Source organism: Artemia franciscana, chromosome 15 (assembly GCF_032884065.1).
Source record: "Artemia franciscana chromosome 15, ASM3288406v1, whole genome shotgun sequence".
Classification (NCBI taxonomy): Eukaryota; Metazoa; Arthropoda; class Branchiopoda; order Anostraca; family Artemiidae; genus Artemia; species Artemia franciscana.
Window position 1 is genome coordinate 8,347,865 of NC_088877.1, and position 25,694 is coordinate 8,373,558.

Genomic DNA, 25,694 nt, shown 5'->3' on the forward strand with positions numbered 1-25,694 from the left:
TACTTTAGCATAAAGAGCGAGGTATTTAGGAGGAGATAAATACCTCGCTCTTTATGCTAAAATATTTTTAGTGATTTCAACTACTTATTCTACGGCCTTTTTGATTCAGGGGTCATTCTTAAAGAATTGGGACAAAACTTACGATTTAGTGTAAAGATCGAGGTATTAACGAGGGTACAAACCCCCTCGTACACATAATAAAAATATAAGAATATAAAAGTTTGTTACGTAAGTTAATTCTTAAGTTACGTATATTTTTTACTAATAAAAACGTTCGTTGAATATTAAAAGTTCTACTAGCCTTTTTAAGTAACCGAAAAATTGGAGGGCAGCTAGGCCTCCTTCCCCACCCCTTATTTCTCAAAATCGTCTGATCAAAACTAAGAGAAAGCCATTTAGCCAAAAAAAAAAAATAATATACTAATTTCATTTCAATAATTTATGTGCGAAGAGCCAAAATCAAACATGCATTAATTCAAAAACGTTCAGAAATTAAATAAAAAAAACTAGTTTTTTTAACTGAAAGTAAGGAGTGACATTAAAACTTAAAACGAACAGAAATTACTCCGTATATGAAATGGGTTGTCCCCTCCGCAGTCCCACGCTCTTTACGCTAAAGTTTTTAATTGTTTTAAAAAGTAGAATTGTGGCAAAGAGTCAAACTTTAGCGTAAAGAGCGAGGGACTGCGGAGGGGACAACCCATTTCATATACGGAGTAATTTCTGTTCGTTTTAAGTTTTAATGTCGCTCCTTACTTTCAGTTAAAAAAACTAGTTTTTTTTATTTAATTGTAGATAGGAGCTTGAAACTTCTACAATAAGGTTCTCTGATACACTGAACCTGATGGTGTGATTTTCGTTGAGATTGTATGACTTTTAGGGGGTGTTTTCCCCTATTTAAAAAAAGGCAAATATTCTCAGGCTCATAACTTTTGGTAGGTAAGACTAATATTGATGAAAGTTATATATTTAAAATCAGCATTAAAATACAATTTTTTTTATGTAACTATTGGTATCAAAATTCCATTTTTTAGAGTTTCGGTTACTATTGAGTCGGGTCGCTCCTTACTACAGTTGGTTGTAACGAACTGTTTGATTTCAAATATGTAAATTTCATTAACATTCATCTTACCCATTAAAGAGAACGAGCCTGAAAAAATTTGCCTGATTTTCAAAAAATGGGACAACCCTTAAAAGTCACGGAATCTTAATGAAAACTAAACAAGAAGATTCAGGGTGTCTAAAACACTGCCGTTCAGGTTGCAAGCTCTTATCTACAAGATATGGAATTTCGTATTTTTTGCCAGTACAAGGATCATATATGCGTGTTTATCTGATGTTTTTTGCTTGTTTAATTTTCTAGAGGTGATCGCATCAACATATTGGTCTTAGAACATCGTGAGAGAGCTCACTCGAACCGAAAATAAAGGTAATAATGCCCTATCTACGTGACCAAAGAGATTGTGGGGGCAACTCAGCCCCCTCGCCCGCACCTTTTTCGCAAAATTGCCAGGGTCAAAATTTTTAGATAGCCATTTCTTTCATCATAGTTGAAAAATACAATTACTTTGCCTTTGGATATAGTACAACCCCCCCCCCCTTCACAGCCCCAGAGGAAATATCTAAGTTATAAAATTTTCAGTATTTATTTATTATAATTTATAGTATTTATTATTAGGAAATATGCACACGTTTCTGAGTGTTGGGGGACAAATTTTCTACTCGAGGTTTTTCCGCAGGGGAATTTTCCATGGGGAGGGAAGTTTCTAGGGGGTGAACTTATTAGGGGAAATTATACACCGGGAGAATTATCCAAAATTCCTGTACAAAAATCCTGTCTATATTTCTTACTTTCTCTTTTCTGTCTCATTTTTACTCGTGGAGTTGCTAAGGGCAATTACCCGGGGTTTCACTGGGATTGAATTGCCTAAAAGATATTTCCATGGGGAGGGGAAACTCTCCTTGGAGGTAGGGCTAGATTTACTGGCACTATTTAAAACACGATGAGAAATTAAATAAAAAAAACAAGATTTTTAACTGAAGTGAAGATTAATATTAAAGCTTGAAACGAGCAAAAAGTAATACGTATAGGATGGGGGTTTCACCCTCCTCAGCACCTCGTTCTTTGCGGCAAAATTTGAATTCTGTCCCAATTCTTTAAGAGCGACTCCTGAAACACAAGGTTCGTTTAATTAAAACAATAAGAAGCTTTTTTGAAAGTACTTAAAAAACTTTGACGTAGAGAGCAGGGTGTTGTGGAGAAGGCAACACCCTTCATATACGTAATAATATCTGTTCGTTCCAAGTTTTAATGCTGTCTTTACTTTCAGTTGAAAAAATATTGTTTTTTTATTGAAGAACAACCAGGAGCAGAAGCCCGCTAAGCCAAAAAAAATGCAAGAGCGCCATTTGCGCTCTGCTGAAATTTTTTTTTATATCAAATACCGTGCTTTAATTTTCTTAAAACATCAACAACTATAAAAATTATATCTTTTATCGTCTTTATTATCTTTTAATTTTTAAAATTATGTTTTAATTTTAATTTAATTAATGTTATTAATTAATTAATTAATTTAATTTTATTAATTAATTAATTAATTAATTGATTAATTAATTAATTATTTAATTAATTTAATTTTAATTTTAATTTAAATATTATAATTTTAAAAATTATATAAAAAATATAGGTGAACCAATTTCTTAAAATAAGAGTAGCCTACTGCTACCTGTCCCGTTCCCTCCTTATAAAAACCTGCAAACGGTTTGACCGTCATAAGCATTCTTTTGTAAAATGTTTCGGACTCTATGGTTTTTATTTACTAAAGCATCAATAATAACAAAAAAAAAAGAAAGAAATGAAAATAGTAACCAAGATTACTAAAAGAAAAACAATGAAAGTAGACTGACTGTTTAATTTATAATGAGGTTCGTTGCTTGAAGGTGTCCGTAATTTTTGATTTAATAAAGTTATAAAAGGGAAAATTTTTACAATATACTTTGTTTTCAGTGAAGTCTTAATCTAAACCTCAGTCTTGATCTAAAACGTGTGGTATGAAGAACTAATTTTTTGCATAAGACCATGTTTTAAATTGTGAGTGATTTCCCAGAGGAAACTTATTTGGAGATTTTTGTTTATCATCGGATTACCTTTTGTTTGATTATTTTGACCGCTTTGAATTCCCCTGGGAACAATTAATTTAGCTCATTGTTGTCGATTGGAGGTTGCCAAATTGCCCAAGTGATCAAATGTCTAGACATGCTTAAAATTTTTGAAAAGCGCGATGAAAAGCAAATATTAAAACCACATTAGTAGTATCCCGTCCAGAGTTTTCAGCATACCAGTAGCCGCTACTCTTTTTTCTTCTTCTAATGATTTTAGATGACGAAGAAGTTTATTGGCGATTTTTCTTCAATTGAATTTCTTCTTCGGCGAACACTTTCTACGTTATAACCTATTTGACGCACAGGGAATTACATGTCACGCTTAATAAAATGATTAAATGATTCACGTGTTTTCCTATGACAACAATAATTGACATGCACGGGAAGAACCAATTACTAGAAATTGGTTATGTTTGAAGTGCACCTGTTTGTTAACTTATGCTTTAGAGGGTATTATCAAATAATATTTGGGTGTTGTCTTATACTTTATTGTAGCTCTAATGTGCTATAAAAGACGTAATAAATGCGTCACAAACACTATAAAGTCATGAAACCAGAGAAAAGGCAGTTAAAAATCAAAAAACAAACAAAAAACAGATGAGAAAAACTGATATAGAATAAAATATAATATGATATGAAAGAACCAAGAATTAAAAGAACGGTGGGAAACCTAGCAACCAATTCCAAGGGGAGAATTGTTGTTAGAGGTAAATATAAGCAATATTAATAGATATTTCTAAGGGGTTTTAGTAAAAATGCCCCGTTTCTTTAATCCAAGATTATGCATATTCACGCCACCATCACAATATGGGGCTGGCCCACTCTAACAAGAAATTTCAGTGGGAGGATTGTTATTAGAGGTAAATTTAAGCCATATTTAGAGGTATTTTTGTGAGGTCATAATGAAAATGCATTGTTTCAATCGCTCTATTGGATGCACCTGCAACAATAAAGAGACATATTTTTGTATTCAGTTATTTCTTAGAGGTTTTAGTGAAAATGCAACGTTTCTTTGAGCCAAGACCACCGCGACAGTATTCGACAGGCTCACCCTAGAAAGCGACTTCTGGAGGAAGGATAGTTATTAGAGAAAAATGTAAGCTATATGAAAAGTTCTTTCCGAGAGGTCCTAATGAAAATGGATTGTTTCAATTGCTCTATTAGACGTACCTGTAACAAAAAAGGGACACATTTTTGAATTCGGTTATTTTTGAGAGGTTTTAATGAAAATGCCACGTTTTCTGTGCCAAGAATATGCATAGTCATGCCACCGTGACAATATATGGCTAGCCAACTCTAGCAAGCGATTCAAGGGCGGTTGTTATTAAATATTAATTTAATCCTTATTAAGAGATATTTCTTAGAGGTTTCAATGAAAATGCATCATGTCTATCACTCTATTAGACGCACCTGCTGGAAAAAGATATATATTTTTGCATTCGGTTATTTCTGGGAGACCTTAATAAAGATGTCACGTTTCTTTGAAACATGACCCACCCTAACCAGTCATTTCAGTGGGTATTTGTTATTAACTGTAAATTTAAGCCATATTGAGAGATATTTCTGAGAGGTCTTAATCAAATTGCCTCGTTTGCTTTGACTGGGTATTAGTTTTTAGACCCCCCACCTCCAAAAAATATTTGACGCCTCCCACCTTAACTTTAAGCTTTAGAACATGTTAGTCAAAGCAATTCATGTCACCTTGGTGAACTATGAGTAGCACACGCTTCTTTCCTAATGAATTGGGACAAAAAGTTAAACTTTAGCATAAGAAGTTGGGGATTGAGGAGAAGACAGCCCCCCCTCATATATTCTGCTGAATACTTCTTGTTTTTTTCAAGTTTTAACGTCGCTCTTTCTAAATGTTAGGAGGGCTACTACCTCTTAAACCGAAATCTTTTAAGTCAGGATTTTGATTGCCTTCATTGAGGGGTTTTCTGTTTTTAATAAGTAACTTTTAATAAGTAACTTTAAAATTGAAACATCTTGCATATTCAGAAAATGAATGAATAATATGTTTTGTTGTTGCACATGTTGAAATCAAAGTTCTTCTTAGAGTTTTCGTTTCCATTGACAAGGGTTGCCTTTGCTTACAGTTTTTCCTATGACGTGTTTGATCCAAGACTTTCTTAAATTCAGAGGAGGGCTAGTTCTTCCTTCAACTACCATCTTTTACACTCAAATTAAATATTCATAGAACAGTACCTCGAGAATAAAATTTATCCCTACCTTCCCAAAAGGTCTTCTACATTTTACCAGAAGGCACACTGAAAGTTAGAAAAATTTCGTCGTAAAAGCATATTTTTTTGTGGCTTTTGGCACACTTACTCTGCCTGCAGAGAGATCCATTATCATTCCTCCTTCATACTGATTGATGCGCAATTATATAATTGCACATAATTCTATCAAGCCTAAGATGAATAAAGCAAGTTAAATGAAGCTTTAAAAGAAATGTTTATATTTACCGTGACCCCTCGACCGAGACAAAAGAATAATTTCTACCCCCCCCTCTCTCTCTCTCTCTCTCTCTCTCTCTCTCTCTCTCTCTCTCTTTTCATCCCTTTGTATATAGCGTTCAAAACTGAAACTCTGCCTGAGCTTCAGTCAAGCCTTTGTTGAACCTCTTTATTGTACATAATTCTATCAAGCCTAAGATGAATAAAGCAAGTTTAATGAAGTTTTAAAAGAATTTTTTATATTTATCGTGACTCCTCGACAGAGGCAAGAGAATATCCCCCCCCCCTCTCTCTCTCTTTTACACGTTTTCATATAGCGTTCAATGCTGAAACTTTGCTTGAGCTTCAGTCAAGCATCTGCTGAACCTTTGTCGAGCATAGGTGAGAACTGTATGTCTCCCATATCAGAGTGGGAACAAGACTTCTGCATAATGCCATTCAAACTGCAACGAGAATTGGCAAAACACGAGAAGCTGTACCAATGTAATTTGGTGGAAGCTGGGGAACAGACTTGCAAAGAAGGTAGGGCTTCGTACTTCAAATGCATCTGTAGCTCCTGTTTTCTTCTTAAAAAAATGAAATGTACTGACGAGACGGAATTGAGCATTTGGCCACAAATCTCCAGTCTGGACATGCGCAGTAGAGCAGTGGCCATTATAATTTCCATTCGATGAAATGTTCCCTTTCTATTGCAAGTTCACAGGTTTTGCTTACCGTTCTCGGTGAGAAACTGAATGAATCCATCAGTGGCCGATATTTTCAATCAAAAAAATTTTGCAAAAATTAAGATTCGGGATTTTCCCTCTCTTTTCCCTGAACAAAAGGAGTATTTCTGCCCTTGTTATTTAAAGCGATTCTGTACATGTTATTGATCAAGTTTTTTTGACCATTTTGGTGTTCATTTGTGTGCGAATACAGCATAAATTAAGCTTAAAATTTTTCATCCCCCCTCTGACTTCGCTTAGCCTTAGAATGGGTTACTAAGTGATAAGACTTCTCGGTTCTGATGTTATTTTTGGTTTCAACAAACTTGAACTAAAATAAAACGACCTTTCAATCCTGAAAATATTGCGAAAATTAAAATTTAAGATTCTTCCCACTCTTTTTTCTAAAAAGGGGTATTTTTGCATGGATGATTTCAAGAGATTTTAAATATGTTATTAAGCAATTTTTTTTCAACATTTTGGAATTCATTTGTGTGCGAATACTGCACAAATCAAGGTTCTAATTTCTCCCCCCCCCTCTGATCTCTTAGGGTAAAAAAGGGTACTAAATTATGGAATCTTTCATTTCTGATGTTATGTTCGGTCTCCCCAGATTTGAATGAATAATAAACCGCAATTCAATTCACCAGATACTGCATGAATTAAAAGTCTAATTTTTCATCCCTCTTTGACTTTAGTTAGGGTGAAAATTGGGAACTGAGTTATGGAATTTTCCAAATGTGATGTCATTTTCAGCTTCTGCGGACTTGAACTAAAAGGAAGATATCTTTTAATCCGGATTTTCTTAGAAATTTAAATTTGATATCCTCTCTCCCTTTCCTCGTCTTTTCCTGGAAAAAATGGTGTGTTTACATGGCTGATTTTTAACATGTTATTAAACATATTTTTCTGCCCATTTCGGTTGCAAAAGAATTTCTTTTGCTGAAATACTAAGGTTTGGCATTTCTTTCGTAATTCTATTGGACTAATGTAAATGTTTTTGTCTGGATGAATTTAGGATGAAACGTTGAAGCGTGTAGTTTGAGAAATGAGGGAAAGTAACCTTTCCTCTCGTTGCGGAAACAATAACTTGGTCTGAACAACAGAAACCATGATTTAAAGAGTAGGGTTTGAGGGTCCAGTGGCCCTCATCACACTTGGTTAGTCCTCAATAGGCTGTTAAAAACGAATGGGAGTTAAAATATAAAAAGGGTTTTTTTAATCAAAGCAAAGAGTAACATAAAAATTTAAAACAAATAGAAAATTATTTCTTGCCCTTGGCGTTACACACTTTACTTCAAAGTTTCAATTTTTGTCCCTCGCCCTAAATGCTTTAAGAATGACAGTTTAAGCACAAGGGTAATTGGGATGGACCAAAAAGAGTTTTTGGTAATATTAAAAAAAAAGAAAGAGCTGATCGATATTAAAAGGCTTTAAAAAGACAATCTCAGATTAAAAATTTTAAAAGACAATCGGTTGTATATTTGTTGCGCTAATAACTACTTTCGGTGTTGCTTTATAAAGCTTTATCTCAAAGAGAGAGGGTCTAAGGAGGGGGCATTCCCCATCCATTTGGAGTCACTTTTTCCTTACAATCCAAAGGGCTTGTTATTTCTTAGTTATTATGTAGGATTTATGTAACTTATTATTCACAATTGTAACTTGTACTAAAATGTCCTTAGCTTAAAGACCTACCCCTATACTAAGACATACATGAAAAAAACAATTAAATCCATCTTAAATAATCAAAGATCGTTCTAAGTCTAATTATTATGCTATCAGTTACTGTAAGAAAAAATAATATTTCAGACTTTGCAGTGGGCTCTAAGGCAACGCAAGCTCTGCAGTATTGTTTCAGCCCAGATAAACGGACAAAAGCTAAATAAATTTTAAACTGGTGAACGAATGATACAGCAACGTTGATTTTCTCTGTTCATGCCATGCAGTAACATTAAGGCTTACCAACGCTCCCTCGCTGGTCATAGCTTTCACCCATTCTAAAGCCTCTGGAGTGGCCGCCCGAATACAATCTACACGGCCTTTCCGGAAGCGTCTTGTGGAGGCACTTTCATAAGTTGCCCCTAGACAGCCATATATCCTAAAACGTTATAATATTTCACACCTTTTTACATAGACATTAGCGTTAGAAAACGAAGGACTACAAACAAGAAGGCCAGCCAAAAATAAACTTGAAATAAAAGTAGATGAAAAGGTTCCAGTCCATATAAAAAGAAATAGCAGGGTCCTTCCAAAAATCGTTTAAAATGCAAAATAGGAACAGCAAAAATTTATCAAAACATTTGGGCTGTCAAATATATTGCCATAAATAGCTTCGAAAACTATGCAAAGTAAGCTTATTAGTAAAATAAAATTTCAAAGTGTGATAGAATCCCAAAATGTTCCTTTATTTTTAACAATACTAGCACAAACCTTCCCAGAATTTCCACTGTAATGAATACACTTTAGGGCTCTTTGTACAATTAAATAAAAATAACAAGTTTTTTAACTGCAACTAAGGAGCGACATTACAACTTAAAATGAACAGAAATTATTCCGTATATAAGAGGGGTTGTCCCCTCCTCAACGCCTCGCTCTATACGCTAAAGTTTGGCTATTTCTCACAACTGTACTTTTTAAAACAATAAAAAACTTTAGCTTAAAGAGCAAGGCGTTGAGGAGGGGACTACCCCTCTCATAAATGGAATAGTTTCTGTTCGTTGTAAGTTGTAATGTTGCTCCTTAGTTGCAGTTAAAAAACTTGTTATTTTTTATTTAATTTCTGAATGTTTTTAGTTAATGCATGTTTTAATTTTGGCTCGCCGCACATGAATAATTAAAACGAAATTAGAGTTTTAATTTCTTTTGTTTAAATTAAATGGCTTTCTCATAGTTTTGGTCGGACGATTTTGATAAAAAAAAGGGATGGGGGAGGAGGCTTAGTTATAATCCTGAAAAAGGCAATTAGATTTTTTATTTTTTTACGAACGTTTTTGTTAGTAATAAATATACGTAACTTACAAAATTAACCTATTTAACGAAATTCTATATTTGTATATTTTTATTACGTAAATAAGGGGGCTCTCCCCCTCGTCAATACCTCGCTCTTTACACTAAAGCTTCAATTTGGTCCCAATTCTTTAAGAATGACCCCTGATTCCCAAAGGCCGTAGAATAAATAGTTTCAATTACTAAAAGTACTTTAGCGTAAAGAGTGATGTGTGGTGGAGGAGAGGAACCCCTTATATACATAATAATTTCTGCTCGTTTTAGGTTTTAATGCTGCTCCTTACTTCCACCTGAAAAAAACTTCTTTTTTATTTATTTTCTCATTTTTTTAAATAATGCTAGAAAATCCTGCGGCCCCTTCATGGAAATTTTCTTCCCTCACGATAAATTCCTCCAGGAAATATCCTCCCATGTAACACCTCCCCCAACCCCCTTAAATGTGAAAAAGTCCCCCTGAAAAAGTCTGTACACGTCCCAATAACCATTACTATATGTAAACAATGGTCGAAGTCTGTAACTTGCAGCTTCTCCCCTGGGGACTGTGGGGTACTACGTCGTCCCGAAAGACATAAATTATTAGGTTTTTCAACTTTGCTAAACAAAATGGCTATCTAAAAATTTTGATCCAGTGACTTTGGGAAAAATATGAGCGTGGGAGGGGGCCTACTTGCCTTCCAATTTTTTGATCACTTCAAAAGGGCACTAGAACTTTTAATTTCCGTTAGAACGAGCCCTCTCGCGACATTATAGGACACCTTGGTCGATACGATCTTCCCTGGGTAAAAGAAAAAAAAACATACAAATAACAACGTATCCGTGATCTGTCTTCTGGGCAAAAATACAAAATTCCACATTTTTGTAGATAGGAGCTTGAAACCTCTACATGAGGTTCTCTGATAAGTTGAATCTGATGGTGTGATTTTTGTAAGATTTCTCAACTTTTAGAGGGCATTTTACCCTATTTTCTAAAATAAGGCAAATTTTCACAATTTTCTCGTAATTTTGACAGGTAAAATTAAACTTGATGAAACTTAAATATTTAGAATTAGCGTAAAAAATGCGACCCGGTTAGGGTGGAATCTGAATGGAGAGAGTCTTTTTAGAAAAATGTATGCCGTACGAGGGTTGGTTATTGCCTCTAAAAAAAAGTGTAACAACCAACCTTCCCTCTACTCAAACCTTACTACCCTGGCTTTTTTTTTCAAGGAGAGAGTATTTGACTTTACCTTCTTAGACAATTATTTGCAGGGCTCTTTTTTGGACATATTCAACTTTATCTGAATCTTCCCTGGAAAGCCAGGGTGCCGTAGACAAGCATATTGGAGATGAAGGTGGACAGCGAAGCTTAAATCCTTACTTACTTGTACTTGTGGCGGGAGTCAGGCGTTTCCGCCTTGCCCGGCATCCAGGATCCTTGTGACCTCTTTCGACCAGGATTCACGATCTGCTACTAATTGCTCTGTGAACTCGAGCCACTGGGCCGACCATCTATGTCCAAATTTCTTAAAGCCACCAATGGGATCCAGGTCAGATTTGATCAGGGTCCACCAGTTCATTCTTTTGCCTTCCTTGATGCCTCTTCCAAGAGTTGCAGGGCTCAACTAGAAGGATTCTATGGGGCAGGTATTTTGGTGGTCTTCACAGGACGTGACTCAGCTATTCTAAGCGGCACTTTTTTTAACGGTGGTAGCAACATCTCTTTCAGAGTTGGCGAATATCGGAGTTAGATATACGATCTTGTCAGTGAATTCTAAGTATTTGGCGTAAGCATCCATGTTCGAAAGCAGATAGTGCTCTCTCGTGTTAAAGTTTCAAGGACCAAGTTTCACATCCATAGAGTAGGATGGTTCGAATCATGGCCGTATAGATTTGAATTTTCGTCAGAATTGAAGTTTCTCGGCGGTTCTAAAGGAGCATTCGAAGTGATTCGAAAACAAACTGCGCCTTATGTGTCCGTTGCTGGATGTCTAAGTCTGAAGAACCATCAGTTCAAAGTAGGGAGTCTAGGTAGGTAGAGCACTCAACCCTTTCTAACTGAGTTAAGTTCACGCTCAAAGATATTTGGTTCGGATGGTTCATGACCATAAATTTAGTTTTCTCTGCGCTTACTTTCACTCGAATCAGACTTGACCACTCGATAATATCATCTAGCACCTTTTGAGCATGTTCAGGGTCAGAGAGGAGTCCGACATCATCAGCGTAATCCAAGTTGGTCAAGGACAGATTTTTTCCAATTTGGGCACCATTGTGTTGCATTAGGGCATTTTCTAGCACCCAGTCTATACAGTAATTAAGCAGGATTGGAGAGAGAACACAGCCTTGCTTTACTCCACTTTCGACTAGGAATTCTTCAGTTTCCTCGCCATAGAGGCGAGGAGGTGTTCCTATTCTTGAATCCTTAAAGAATAGGAGCAGAGAATGCCAAATGTATTTAGAAGCTTCAGGAAAGAGATAAATGCATTAGAATCCTGGATAATAGTTTCTAATATCGATACTCTAATTAAAAGAAATTGTAATGCTAAGTAACTTAAAGGAGGACACGGAAATTTCAGGAGGAATAGGATTAAGAAGTTAGGGTGGAGTTTGAAGGAAACAAATTGGCATTTCAAGGATTTAGAAGGGTTTACCGTCTAGTCCAAGCTCGAGGTATCTTGTGCAATGTTACTGATGTTCATGGGGTCTCTCATTAACTTTCTATAACAGGTTTCAACAACTACAAGCTCATCGACACCCCGAATAGGGGTTCCGCCAAACACCCCAGATAGGGTTTTTTTTAGCAAACTTCGTCTCCCTAAAATGGATTTTCCAGCAAAAAGTTAGGTGTAAGTCACTATATACACAGTCCGAAAAATGAAAGAGTTGACCAAAAATTTCACACCAAAAATGATGGATATAGCTACGGCTGTACAAATTAAACCAAAAACGAACAAAAGTTAAAATGAAAATTTAAATTAAACTTTATGCGAACAGAAAATAAGGCAAATATGAGTTGGGCGATCACCAGCTTAATCCTCATAATTTCAGGATGTCATTTGGGCTTCACTAACGGAAGAAAACGGTAACATAAACCATTTTCTTTTAATTGCATCATTAAGAAAACTAGAATTGTTTAACGTTGAGAGTTTTATTTTTTATGTATATTATATGTTAAACAATCAATCTAAATTAATTGGTTTGATCTGCAGTAAATTTGAATCAACAAATTCCTTCTTTAAATAAAATCCTATTAAATTTGTTGGAAAAACCAATCGGTTCATTGAATCGGTTCAATTGATTAAATTGTTTAAAAAATTCCTCGTTATCAGCTTGAAAACTTCATTTAGGCATTAATTTCTCTTTTTTCAAATAAAACAGAATTGGAAAGAGAATTTTCAAAACAAATGTTCTTTTGCAATAGTAAAATGAAACTGAAAATTTGGAGAACTTTCTTTTCTAGTAACCTTGTTTAGCATTTTAATTTGAGTCTTTTGTTCTGCAGATGTATTGCCAAAAAAACCCACCCATTCTTTTTTTGTAGAAGCTCTTACAAATTTTATATAAAATGTACCTTAATAAATTTTATGATTTTCTAATGTTTGTTTTTATTGTTTATGATGTTATCAAACAGTTGGTGGTAACTGTTTTGTTTACTTTATGTTATCAAACATCAAAGAATACGAGATTGAGAAAATTTGCCTGATTTTCAAAAAAAAACGGCAAAAATATTCCCTTAAAATTCAGAGAATCTATGAAAATCGAACCATAAGACTCAACGGATCAGAGAATCGTAGCGTAGAGATTTCAAACTCCTATCTGCAAAAATGTGGAATTTTGTATTTTTTGCCAGAAGAAAGATCATGGATGCGTGTTTATTTTGTTATTATTATTGTTATTCGCAGAGGTGGTCTTATCAACCCAGTGGTCCTAAAATATCAGGAGGGGGGCTCATTAAAACGGAAATTTGAGGTTTAGTGCCCTTTTTAAGTGAAGAAAAAGATTGGAGGGTTACTAGGCCCTCTCCCCTACCGTTTTCTCAAACCCTCCGATCAAAATTTTTAGATAGCCGTTTGCTCAGTATAGGTGAACGGCCGAATAACTTAGATGATATCATGACCCCTACAGCCCCTGGGGAAAGGGCTCTTTACGTCATAAAAGTTGCCCGTTATTTAAGTATAGTATTTGTTATTGGGAAGTATGCACATATTTTTGGGGGGAGTACGAATTTCTAGTGGGGGAATTTTCCACGAGGAGAATTTTCCATGTGGAGGAAAGCTTCCGGGGGTGAATTTTTCAGGGGGAGTTTTACGGAAATTACCAAAATTCCTCTACAAAACTCCTCTGTGTTTTGCTTTCTCTTAGCCGACTCAATTTTACTCATGGAGATGTTAAGAATAATTGTATCGGCTAAATTTCTACTGGGATTGAATTTTCTAGAGAATATATCCGTGAGGAGGAGATATATTTCTATGGAAGTAAGGTCAGATATACTAGCATTATTTAATAAAACGTCAGAAATTAATGAAAAAAGCTTTTTTTCAGCTGAAAGTAAGGAGCAACATTAAAACTTGAAACAAACAGAAATTATTAAGTATGTGAGGAGGGTTGCTCCTCAACACCTCGCTCTTGACGCTAAAGTTTGAATTAAGTCCCAATGCTTTAAGAACGGCTCTTGTAACACAAAGTTTATTTAATTTAAACAACATGAAGCTTTTTTCAAGCACTAAAAAATTTTAGCGTAAAGAGCGAGGTGTTGAAGAGGAGAATACACGTAATAATTTCTGTTCAATGCTGCTCCTTGACTTCTTTATTTCCTGTTTTAAGTTTTAAATTTCGCCCTTTGATTTTCTTCCAAAAAAATGTTTTGGAGAATACCTTTTAAATTTATAATACTTAATAATGAATATAATAGACAATATAATTATTTTTCAAAACTAACTACAATCCAGTTTTTAAATGAATTAAAAGCCAAACATTCTATCGGTCCGCATTCCTTATAAATCACATCTTTCCAAAGCTCATAATGTTCGACTGTATTATTTTCAAAAAAAAAAGATTGATTAAAATGTATTTTTTTTTTAATCCTGAGTACGCTTATTTCAAAACTTCAACTCCTCCCCATATAACATATCTTATAACTTTAATTTCAACGTCGAACCTTTAGATCTAAACGCACTTTTAATTTTTTTTTTTTTTTTTTTTTTTTGTCATATATCGTAACGAGTACTTCCTTTACTATTCTTCCCATAAATTATTTTCGAGAAGTGTCATTACCAGACACAGAAAATGAAAACAGATTTATACTGCTTATATTATTTATATACTGCTTAATTATGAACTCTGCTTTGACAATAGGTTCTTTAGCTTGCAAGAGACTCATGTCCTTTTACTTAATAATAACCAAAATATATGTAATTATTATGAGGATAAGAAAAGGAAAAGAAATACCATTATGGTAAAAATTATCTTATATTTAAACTATACTATGTCTCTTCGAAAATTTGAGCCTAGGTATCATTTTGCTTACAACCATAAGCGTTGCAGAATTACATTTGACGTAGAAAACAAAATGACGAAAATAATGATACAAAAATTAAATAACTGAAATTTTGTTGAAAATGAATTTAACTGAACCAAGAATAGGTTTTATAAGCAATCATTGAGTAATATTTTCGCAGTGAGCCGGTTACCAGTGGGCACCTAAGGTGAATTAATCATGTTATATAGCCACTGATCACTGTCTTCATAAGAAATACGACCTTCATTAATCTCCCTCAGTTCTTTAACCTTTATTACCATCTTCACGCTCACATCTAGGGTTTTTAGGCTTATTTCTCCCACAATTAGCAATATTAAATCTCAAATGTTCGACACCTTCTTAACCACTAGGGTCATCATCACCTCCATTACAACTTCTCTCCTAGGACCTTTATCATCACCACTACCATTTCCATCATTTTCCCCGTCTACACAACTATCAACTCCAATACCTCTTACACGACTTGGAACAAATTTTCACGCTCCCCGCTGTCACTACCATTGCCTTCTTACTGATCAGACTGTCGCAAAACGATCAATAAGATCAGCAATCACTAGTAACTAACCAAACGTTAATGCAGATCAAATGTAAAGCAGATTGCCAACGTATCTGTAGCTTCGGTTGTAAATGTATTTGTGCCACATGCCAACTTCCTACCCAAACAGACCACCTTCATCTCAATTTAAAACATATTTTACTGCAAGACCATCATTATTAACGTGGTCACTATTATCACAGGGGCTTAGAGGCAAAATAGTATTTGAAAACCAGATGCTTGAGACTTTAGTGAGGCCAAAATCTTTAGGAGACTGAGGATTATATGTAAAAACTAACCTATAATAGGTAAGTTGCAAAACGACTTGGATAAATACATCTGGACTGATGGAGTTTTTTTTCACCAGTTCTTTTCCATATCCATCATATGTGTGTATTAGCACATCCAGGTTTTCCATCTCCCTAGAATAATAAAGAGCAAAAACTTGATTAAACAGGTAATTGGAGAAAGCACATAATTTCCCATTGAATCCTTTTTATTGCAAACAAGTTAAAACTTGGTATAAATAGTCTATTACTAATAAAATAGTAGACACATACACAGAAATTTGTTAGGAACAAAGTTTTAAGGAGGAACGAGTATGAAATGACCAAAATATTGCTAATTATAGTGAAAATATAAGAAACTACGAGGAAAGCTATGACTAGCTTAAAAACTGTTATTAGAAGGTGGGAAGAAAATTTGTTTACCCCCCTTTGGAAAAGCTCATTTGCTAAAGGGAAGTATCTCCCACTCGTTTTTAATCGGATTCTTGTCCACCTGCAAACTTAAAGAGGCTTAATCGCAAAATTTTTCCCAAAAGGGTGTAGATGAAGACGTAGGTATTCCCCCAGCTACATTTAATTTAATTGTTTATTCATTTACACGCGAAATAAATTCTAATAATTTTTTTGCAACTACTTCAACTTTTAAATAGATATGTAGTCTTACTGGTTTTTTTTTTTTTTTTTTTTTTTTGGTTTTTTTTTTTTTTTTTTTTTTTTTTTTACAAAAAGTACATAAAGTTGGGCGTAATTCAGAGATTTGGCCTCTAGTACTCTACCATCTGAGATAACTGGGCCTGTTACCTATTTTTACGCCTAAAATGTGCTCACCAACTCTATTAAACAAAAACTATTTACAGTTTCGACATTCAAAGGAGAAGGATATGGACTCCCTACCTCTTGTGCAATTCTGGTTAATAGGTAAAAATACTTAAAAAAATAGAAGAAATTAGAAACCATCACTGTACAAAGCAAATATATTCAAACTCTTTACGGCAGTGAACGGTCATGAACGGTCAGTGAATAACATATCTTTGAAATAGTAATCAAAGCTCTAAAACATTGAAGTTTGAAAATAAATTCCAAAATGTCCACTAAATTAATTATATTTCAAGCAACACATTTATTAATGAATGGAATTTTTCACAAAGAAAAAATCATGTGCAGCGCTGCTTAACTGATTCCCCTGTGCTTGTCATGACTGCTGCGTTGGGGTTTAGGCTGCTTGATTATATCTATTTATTCTTTTTGTTAGGGTTGCTTGGGTCCAAATAAAACCATTAAATAAACAAATTTTATTTGGTATCAGAAGCCACCGATGCAAGTTAACCAACAATTACCTGGAGAGCTAACAATCTTACTTAGGAAAAGACCAACTTCAAGAGTCAAGCTGAACTGAGGAAAGAATGTCCCCTTGTTGAAAAGTCAGAGAATCTGCTATGCACTAACCTTATGATATGGGTCAAGGGTAAGAAATGTTCATCATTTTTGAACTATTAGAATCAGATAAAGAAAATTATCTGTGTTCTTTAAAATATTCAGAGAGGGTGTGGCTACTATGAAAAACAAGTGTTGTTTAGCCTTATATATTTTTAAAGCATGATGGAAGAGACATTGAAAATACTGAGTCATGTGGTGGAAATCAATAAAGCATATTGAGCGATAAATCTTAAATCGTGAAAAACTTTTTTGAGCTGGTGACAGTTTTACATTACCCAAGCTGCCATAATATGTTGCTAAAATGAGACAACCCAATATAACTTTAAGCATTTGAATAGTAATAAATCAGGGAAGAAGTAGATGCTGTGTCGAACACATTATTTGCCTCATAAGGAAGCAGAGGGCTAATTTTCTGCTGGTACCTATTCTCCCCAACATATATGCTACTTTAAAGGAAGAACATGCTCAATGTGCAATAATATTAAGCACTTCACCAAAATCTGCAGAAGCATGGCAGTGAGTGGTGTTGTTTACGATGGCACTCAAGAGATAAATTATCTTTGGTAGTGAAGTTGAAACCGGGAATAAACTGATGTAGTTCTATATGCGACTGGAACAGAACTTTGGCAACTTCCTTAGCTGTATGTCTCTTGTGAGCTGAACATCAAATTTACTGGTGATACAGGCATTGAGTTAAAAAAAAATATATACTATCTTACTATCTTAGTAAGCTTTCAGAATAGCCAAGAATAACGCAAGCCACTCAATGTCTCACCATTTGCTATGGCTCAGCCATACCTTTTTTTGCAATTGCAGCGTGTCATTCAGCTTTAAAGATGGAGATACGCAACCGCAAGCATTTTGTATGTTCAAATGGAATGTCACACCGTTAATTATGTTGAAGGCAACAAAGATTTGAACTTATTCAAGCTTATTCTGAAAATCGAGCATTCTTCAAAAACCAAAAATGTTGAAGCATTTAAAGGCATAGGGAAGATTAAAAGAAAATGCAGGGTGCATTTGAAGGACAATGCAATACCATCTGTAAGCCCATCTAGAAAAATTGCGCTAGCATTGAAAAACAAGCTGAAAGGCAAACTAGACAGGCCTGAGTCCCTTGACATCATTGAAAAAACTAGTGAACTAGAATATTCGGTAAATAAAAAGGTAGGTAAAGGTAAAGGATACGGCATTAGACTTTACAGTCCGTACCGGCGGTGCTGATCTCCGTTTCTTGGCCCTTCAGCCAGGAAGTGCAATGGGGGGTTGAGGGCCAGCCATCCTGTACTTTCGCACACCCTTCCTGTTTACCTTCTCCAGATTTCTTCAGGTACCCATTTAGAGCTGGGTCGACTCTGGCTAAGCTTACAGAGTCACTGATATTTACATTTGGTAAATATCAGTGAAATGGCCAAGAAAAAAGACAGAGCCGTCAGATAACGTATTGACCATGTAAATCTAGACATAACAGTGCAACAACTTCACTACTTTATCCAAACCTTTGGGGAATGTGTTTCCGAAGAAAAGTTGTATTCTACAAGTGAGGCACTCGATCATACTTCTGAATACTACCACCCTCTGCTCAATCTTTGTATCTAGCAACTCTCAGCACAATATTTGAAAGCTGTAGGTGAAAGAAATATCCCACTGGTCTGATGTTGCTACAAGACAAGTTTCAGAGGAAAAACAAAGAAAGTATTTGTAAATCTGGAAGACATCAAATTCTCATGAGTGACATCTTACTATACGGAGAATTTGAGATAGGGTCACATCACAACTCGATAATCTCCAAACATTTGGGAAATGACAGTGTTCAAGAGTTTATGTGAAGCCATGACTTTCTATTGTTCGATCCTTCAGCTTTGCTCTCTACTTCCATCAGACTTGTTTTTTTGCAATAACACTTGGACTGCAGATAAGCTGGTATGCGAGGAAAACAATAAGTTAAGACTTGTCATATTTTTCATCATACCTGTGTCACCCTCTAGAATAGCTTTCTGAACAGTATTAGGACTTCCTTGTTTAAATCAAAACTACTCCTTAGCAGTGATAAAAGCAGGTCGTCAGTGATTATCATAGAACAAATTTTTTCCTGTTTTTTGGATTTTCTTCTTTTTCTGAATTTTTCTCTTGATTGTGTCTTTTTTACACATATTTTCTTATTTGATTACTGCAATTTAATTAGTTTGATTAATTAAATGAACATTGTGCAGGTCAGGTAACCTTCTAACAATGATTAATTTCTCAAGGTATTTGTTTTAATATATGAACTGACAAAAGTAAGGGAATTATAATAAATTATTCATTTATGTATACATACAGAGTCACCAATTTTTGTCTTTACCATAACGAGCCTCATTTGTCTGTCTTCCTGTTTGCTTGTTGTGCAAACTTATGTCAGGGTCATATGCAATCATCTTTAACAGAAGAAACACAAAAGGATGAAGTTGATCTTGCCGGGTTTATAATGTAGCACGATGGTTTAATGTGTTTATAGCACATCTGACCCTTTCTGGCAGAAGAAGGTCAATTATGGGATAAGGAAGTTTGTTAGAGGGGTAGGTGTGAGGTGACAAGGCATTCATTTTCTACTATTTATCTTACTCCTGTGAAACGTGTCTTTTCGCTGTATGTGTATCTGTTTGTTAAGCATTGCTAAAAGAGTAGATCAATTGGGCTAAAAGTTGGCCCCTGCAACCCTCGCAAGGAGAAAAAGTTCAATGGAAGTGAGACAAGTGAACCAAGTTTTGAAAGTATTGTGTGTGAGAACCTCTCTGTCAGGAGAAGTTCAAGGAGAGTACTAAGCGGGGGAGGGTAGAAATGGGATAGAGTAATACATTATACTCCGTTTAAAACATATTTACTATATATTACATCTTGTTATAGGAGAATGTCTAAAACGGGGTAAGGAGGGAGAGCTTTTAGGGTGAGAAATAATAAGGGGGACTTCAGGAATTTTCCCAATTTCTGTCACTATACCTGAATGAGGATATGCAGAATTTATTCAGCAGTTACTTCTTAAATACAATCTAGGTATGTTTATTCTATGCTTACCGATCTAGTTCAGTTCCTATATTATCAATTTCTTGCTGGAGACATTTTTCAAGCTTCCATATGAGTTTCTTTGGAATTTTTGCTGTTCTGTTTTCTACTAAATGTATTTTGCCTGATTCTCTTTCGGCGCAGTTTTTCAAAATGTCTTCTACCATTTGAACAACCACAATACCTTCCGCTGGGGAATGTTCGTAGCACAGTCCACACGAGCCACTTTCCGAGAATATAAACTAGAAAATAGTAAAAAAGTACAAAGTAATAATTACATACTGACCACATCTTTAATAATTTTAGAAGTTATTTTCGATTTCTATCTTAAATCTGAATATCCGAACAAAATACCAAAAGTTTATGTAAAACTTGTAAAATTTGAGTGTTTTTTTTTCTGGAAATAAAAAGAGGACCAAAAGAAGTTAAATGCGGTAGGAAATAAAGAATCTTATATTTTACTTTTAACGTTGGCTTATGACCGCCAATCAGTAGCACAGTATATATCAACCAACCCAACTTTTTTTTAACGAGCTGCCGATTTTTTTTCATCTAGCAGCAAAACTTGTATACGGTTAACACGTTGCAGACCCAGCATAAAACAAATTCTGATCTTTTTAATTTTACAAATAAAAGAGAACTAGCAAAACAATTGCTAAAAGGTAATAAAAAAATTACTCGGCGCTAGGAAAGCATTTTATCTCTTCCAGGGGCTAAGCTCATGAGCTAATTTTGACGGAGGTGGCTCACCTGCCTATCCAAAGTAAGGAACCATTTGTCTACTTTGTATTGTTTACTGATTTTCTCCGGCCACTTCACATCTAAGACGTAGGAAAACAAATTTGAAGGGAGCTCACTCAATCAGAAATCAAATCTGTTATTTTTAAAAGGTGTCCTTTTTAAGTGCCAAATCGATTGTAGGATAACATCCCCTCCTTCCATGCCTTTTTTGTCCCTGGGCATCCCAATAACCCTCCTTGGTATCCAAACAAAATATTGAAATATCCATTTTGTTCAAAATAATCAAAAAGTTTGACATTTAGGCCTTTGTGTTGGACAAAACCTCACCACCCTAGGACCTACTGCCCCTAATTAAGTAAATTATATAAATTCCCCATTATTCACAAAAATGTTTCCACGAAATCCCTAAGAAGGTAACCTGAACGACATTATATGCAGCCCGGTACCCAAATAGAGCCTCTGCAAAGTCCTTGCGACGACTTGGGAAATTGGGTTAGAATTTTTCTGGATGGTTGAGGCAGGAAGGGAGCAAGTGACTCCAAGATCAATGGCTGAACGAGGTAAAAATGAGATCACTAGCTAAGGCTACCACATCCAGGGAAACCTTTGAAAAAGCCACCACGCTTGGGGAAATTGACGGAAAAGTTACTGCATCCGGGGCAACGGATGCATTGGCAGCCAACTGCGTTTGAAATACCCCCACTACCCTTAAGGTCAGAGGTAGAAGCCACTCTGAAATCCCTCCAATCCAACAGAGCAGCCGGAATAGACGGTATACATGCAGAATTGCTCTAAGCAGAATCTAAAGTTGTCATTGATCTGTACCATCGAATAGTAACAGACTTATGAGAAACAAAATAATACCCGAGTCTTGATTGACATCTGTGATAGTCTCTTTGCACAATATACGATCTAAAAGTAATTTAGACAATTACAGATCCATATCACTGACTTGCCAATTTTGGTTTTATTATCACTCTTCGCTTTTCTTTGAAAAAACAATTTGATTTTCTTTTTTTTTTTAGTTGATTTGATGAAATTCTACTAGGCTTTAAGAACAGTCGACGGGATGGGTTATTAATTAGAGCTAAACATCTAGTTTTAAATTATACGGAATGGCGTCTAGAAATCTACCAATCAGTATTTTTCTTTTGTAATTAAATTTAATTTCTGCACTTAAGCGTGTCGTTTACATGTAGATCTAGTTGGAATTCCACGTCGTAATAAGTACATAGCCAGATTTATTTGTTTCTTGTTGGACCAATATGTAAATGCAGCTAAAGTGAAGGTTCAAGAAATTCTGAAAAATAAGGGATGCTGTGATGCACAGAATAGAGGGAGAAACTGCCCATGGTTATATTCATGGCATTGGTAATTTCCAAGACTTGTTTCTTTTTTTGTACGGTAGTCCACTGAAATTTGTGTAGTCTCGGATCAAGTTTTTATCTTATCTCAACTGGACATCGTGCTTGCGGCATATCGGGCCCAATTGCTTTCTTTTCAATTTTTCATTAGGACTTGCCATCTCAATTTTGAAACTTTATTTTGTACATTTTAATAACATATTTGTTTTAACTAGTGAAGTATCTTTACGTGACAGCATTGGTAAAATAGCTCTGAATCCCAAAATATATGTTTTTTTTTGTATTCAGCAAATGCATTTCACATTTTGTAACAAAGAACCTCGAACTTTTAATCATTAACTATTTATTTTGAATTTCAAAAGTCTCAGCTGCTACGAGGCACATAAAGAAAAAGAGAAAGCTATGATCAATTACAATACTGACATCGATAACTGCTAAAACTGGTGCCATATCAACACATTAATTATGCTCTAAAAACGCAGCAACGGCTACATAAACAACAACAAAAATAAAAAAAACACATGAAAAAAGAAAAACGTACAATCAATTACTATACCGACATTGATAACTGCAAGAACTGGTGCACATTATCAACACATTAATCAAGCTATAAATAAACAGTAACGGCTTAATAAACAATAATAAAATGGGAAAGTACATACAAAAAGAGAAAGCTGACATTGATAACTTCTAAAACTGATACCATATCAGCACATTAGTTAAGCTCAAAATAAACAGTAACAGCAACAAAAACAATAACACAAATGAGAAAGCAAATAAAAGAAGAGCAACCTATGATCAATTACAATAACGGTATTGATAACTGCAAGAACTGGTGCCGTATCAACAAATTAATCTTGCTACAAATAAACAGTAAAGGCAACATAAACAATAGCACAAATGAGAAAGCAAATAAAAGAAGAGCAACCTATGATCAATTACAATAAAGGTATTGATAACTGCAAGAACTGGTGCCGTATCAACAAATTAATCTTGCTACAAATAAACAGTAAAGGCAACATAAACAATAACACAAATGAGAAAGCAAATAAAAGAAGAGCAACCTATGATCAATTACAATAAAGGTATTGATAACTGCAAGAACTGGTGCCGTATCAACAAATTAATCTTGCTACAAATAAACAGTAAAGACAACATAAACAATAACACAAATGAGAAAGCAAATAAAAGAAGAGCAACCTATGATCAATTACAATAAAGGTATTGATAACTGCAAGAACTGGTGCCGTATCAACAAATTAATCTTGCTACAAATAAACAGTAAAGGCAACATAAACAATAACACAAATGAGAAAGCAAATAAAAGAAGAGCAACCTATGATCAATTACAATAAAGGTATTGATAACTGCAAGAACTGGTGCCGTATCAACAAATTAATCTTGCTACAAATAAACAGTAAAGGCAACATAAACAATAACACAAATGAGAAAGCAAATAAAAGAAGAGCAACCTATGATCAATTACAATAAAGGTATTGATAACTGCAAGAACTGGTGCCGTATCAACAAATTAATCTTGCTACAAATAAACAGTAAAGGCAACATAAACAATAACACAAATGAGAAAGCAAATAAAAGAAGAGCAACCTATGATCAATTACAATAAAGGTATTGATAACTGCAAGAACTGGTGCCGTATCAACAAATTAATCTTGCTACAAATAAACAGTAAAGGCAACATAAACAATAACACAAATGAGAAAGCAAATAAAAGAAGAGCAACCTATGATCAATTACAATAAAGGTATTGATAACTGCAAGAACTGGTGCCGTATCAACAAATTAATCTTGCTACAAATAAACAGTAAAGGCAACATAAACAATAACACAAATGAGAAAGCAAATAAAAGAAGAGCAACCTATGATCAATTACAATAAAGGTATTGATAACTGCAAGAACTGGTGCCGTATCAACAAATTAATCTTGCTACAAATAAACAGTAAAGGCAACATAAACAATAACAAAAATGGGAACTCAGAAATATTCGGAGTATTTTTAGTTAAAGTGTAGTTTATATATTTTGTTTTTGTTCACTGCTTTATAGAAATTAAACCCGTTTTTTCTTTACTCAATTTTTCGTAAAGAGAGAAAGCTATGATCAATTACAATAATGGCATTGATAACTACTAAAACTGGCGCCATATCAACACATAAATTATGCTCAGCATAAACAGTAACGGCAACATAAACAGTAACAAAAATGAACAAAAGTATAATGGTGAGTACCTGCATTGTCTTATTGAACCATCTGTTTGTCGAGTTCTTTGATACTCCTCCACCATGAATCATCTGCGCCATCCTTCCACTTTCAGAATCTGTTCCAGGATTATCATCCAAACAGATAATAAATGCTGCACTTCTTATGGTGCATACATTATCATTATTCTGCTTATCTAGAAAAATACACAGTTTCATTAATTTCTCATTTAAACAAAAAAAATTGTTGAAATCTGGACTACAACATGGTAAAACATGTAATTACAGTAATTACAGAACAACCAATCTGTCTACCTATTGCGTAAGCCTATCTTAATTTTCAGGATTTTTGATGACGCTAAAATTCGGCTAGGTTGTGGGGGTAGTTGTACCCCTGCCCTATAGCAAATTACAATTTTTTTTTTACTTGTTGTCACGGTTGTGTTATGATCTGGAGCGTAATTTGATATAGGGCAGGGGTACAACTACCCCCACACCCTAGCCAAATTTTAGCGTCATCAAAAATCCGGTGAAAATTAAGACAGGCTTACGCAATAGGTAAACAGATTGATTGTTCATTTTGGCCCACCATCAAAACAACAAAAGGCCAGAGTAAAGAAAGAAGACGAAGAACAATTCTTCATTAATAAAAAATTAAATTATATACACTATGTACACCCATAAAACCTAAATTACGTGCAACGGAAGTATGCCTTTGCCTTTATGGTACAATATAGCTCATTTTTCACTTTTTACTTTATCACTTAGTCACTTAGTCATATTTTACTTAGTCACTTGGACTTGGGAAAATCAGCTCCAACTTCCCCTCCCTTTCTCCATTATTCTGACGAAATTACGCACCTTGTTATGGTGAGTAGTTTTTGTATTAGTTTATGAGGGATGGACGAAAAAAGCAAGAAACCAAAGAACTAATTAAAAATATTGATAAACTAAAATAAAATAAGGATAATATGGATAATTTACTAACTCTATTCTTTTTAACTGATTTAAGCTAGTCAGCGTTGTACTTTTATTATGATGCAAATATTTATTGTATATGAAACGAAACGAAAAATTATATATGAATTATATATGAAAATTATATATATGAAAATTATATATGAAACGAAAAATTTAATTAAACGACAAAAGATAAGGAAAGCAATACCCAAGGAAGGTTGCAAAACTGATGTTACCTTTAAAAAGGTTTTGAATAGGTTTTGACAC

At 34.6% G+C, this 25,694-nt stretch overlaps 1 protein-coding gene across 1 annotated transcript in view; it reads right to left on the minus strand.

Moving 5' to 3' along the window:
• Positions 1-25,694, minus strand: part of LOC136036005 (choline O-acetyltransferase-like) — a 181,730-nt gene that overhangs the window by 18,477 nt on the left and 137,559 nt on the right. Inside the window, exons 7-10 of the mRNA XM_065717922.1 lie at positions 24,498-24,664; positions 20,157-20,386; positions 15,678-15,800; positions 8,285-8,420 (exon numbers count right to left, since the gene is read on the minus strand). Coding sequence (XP_065573994.1) covers positions 8,285-8,420; positions 15,678-15,800; positions 20,157-20,386; positions 24,498-24,664 — 656 coding nt within the window. The remainder of the gene's footprint in view (positions 1-8,284; positions 8,421-15,677; positions 15,801-20,156; positions 20,387-24,497; positions 24,665-25,694) is intronic.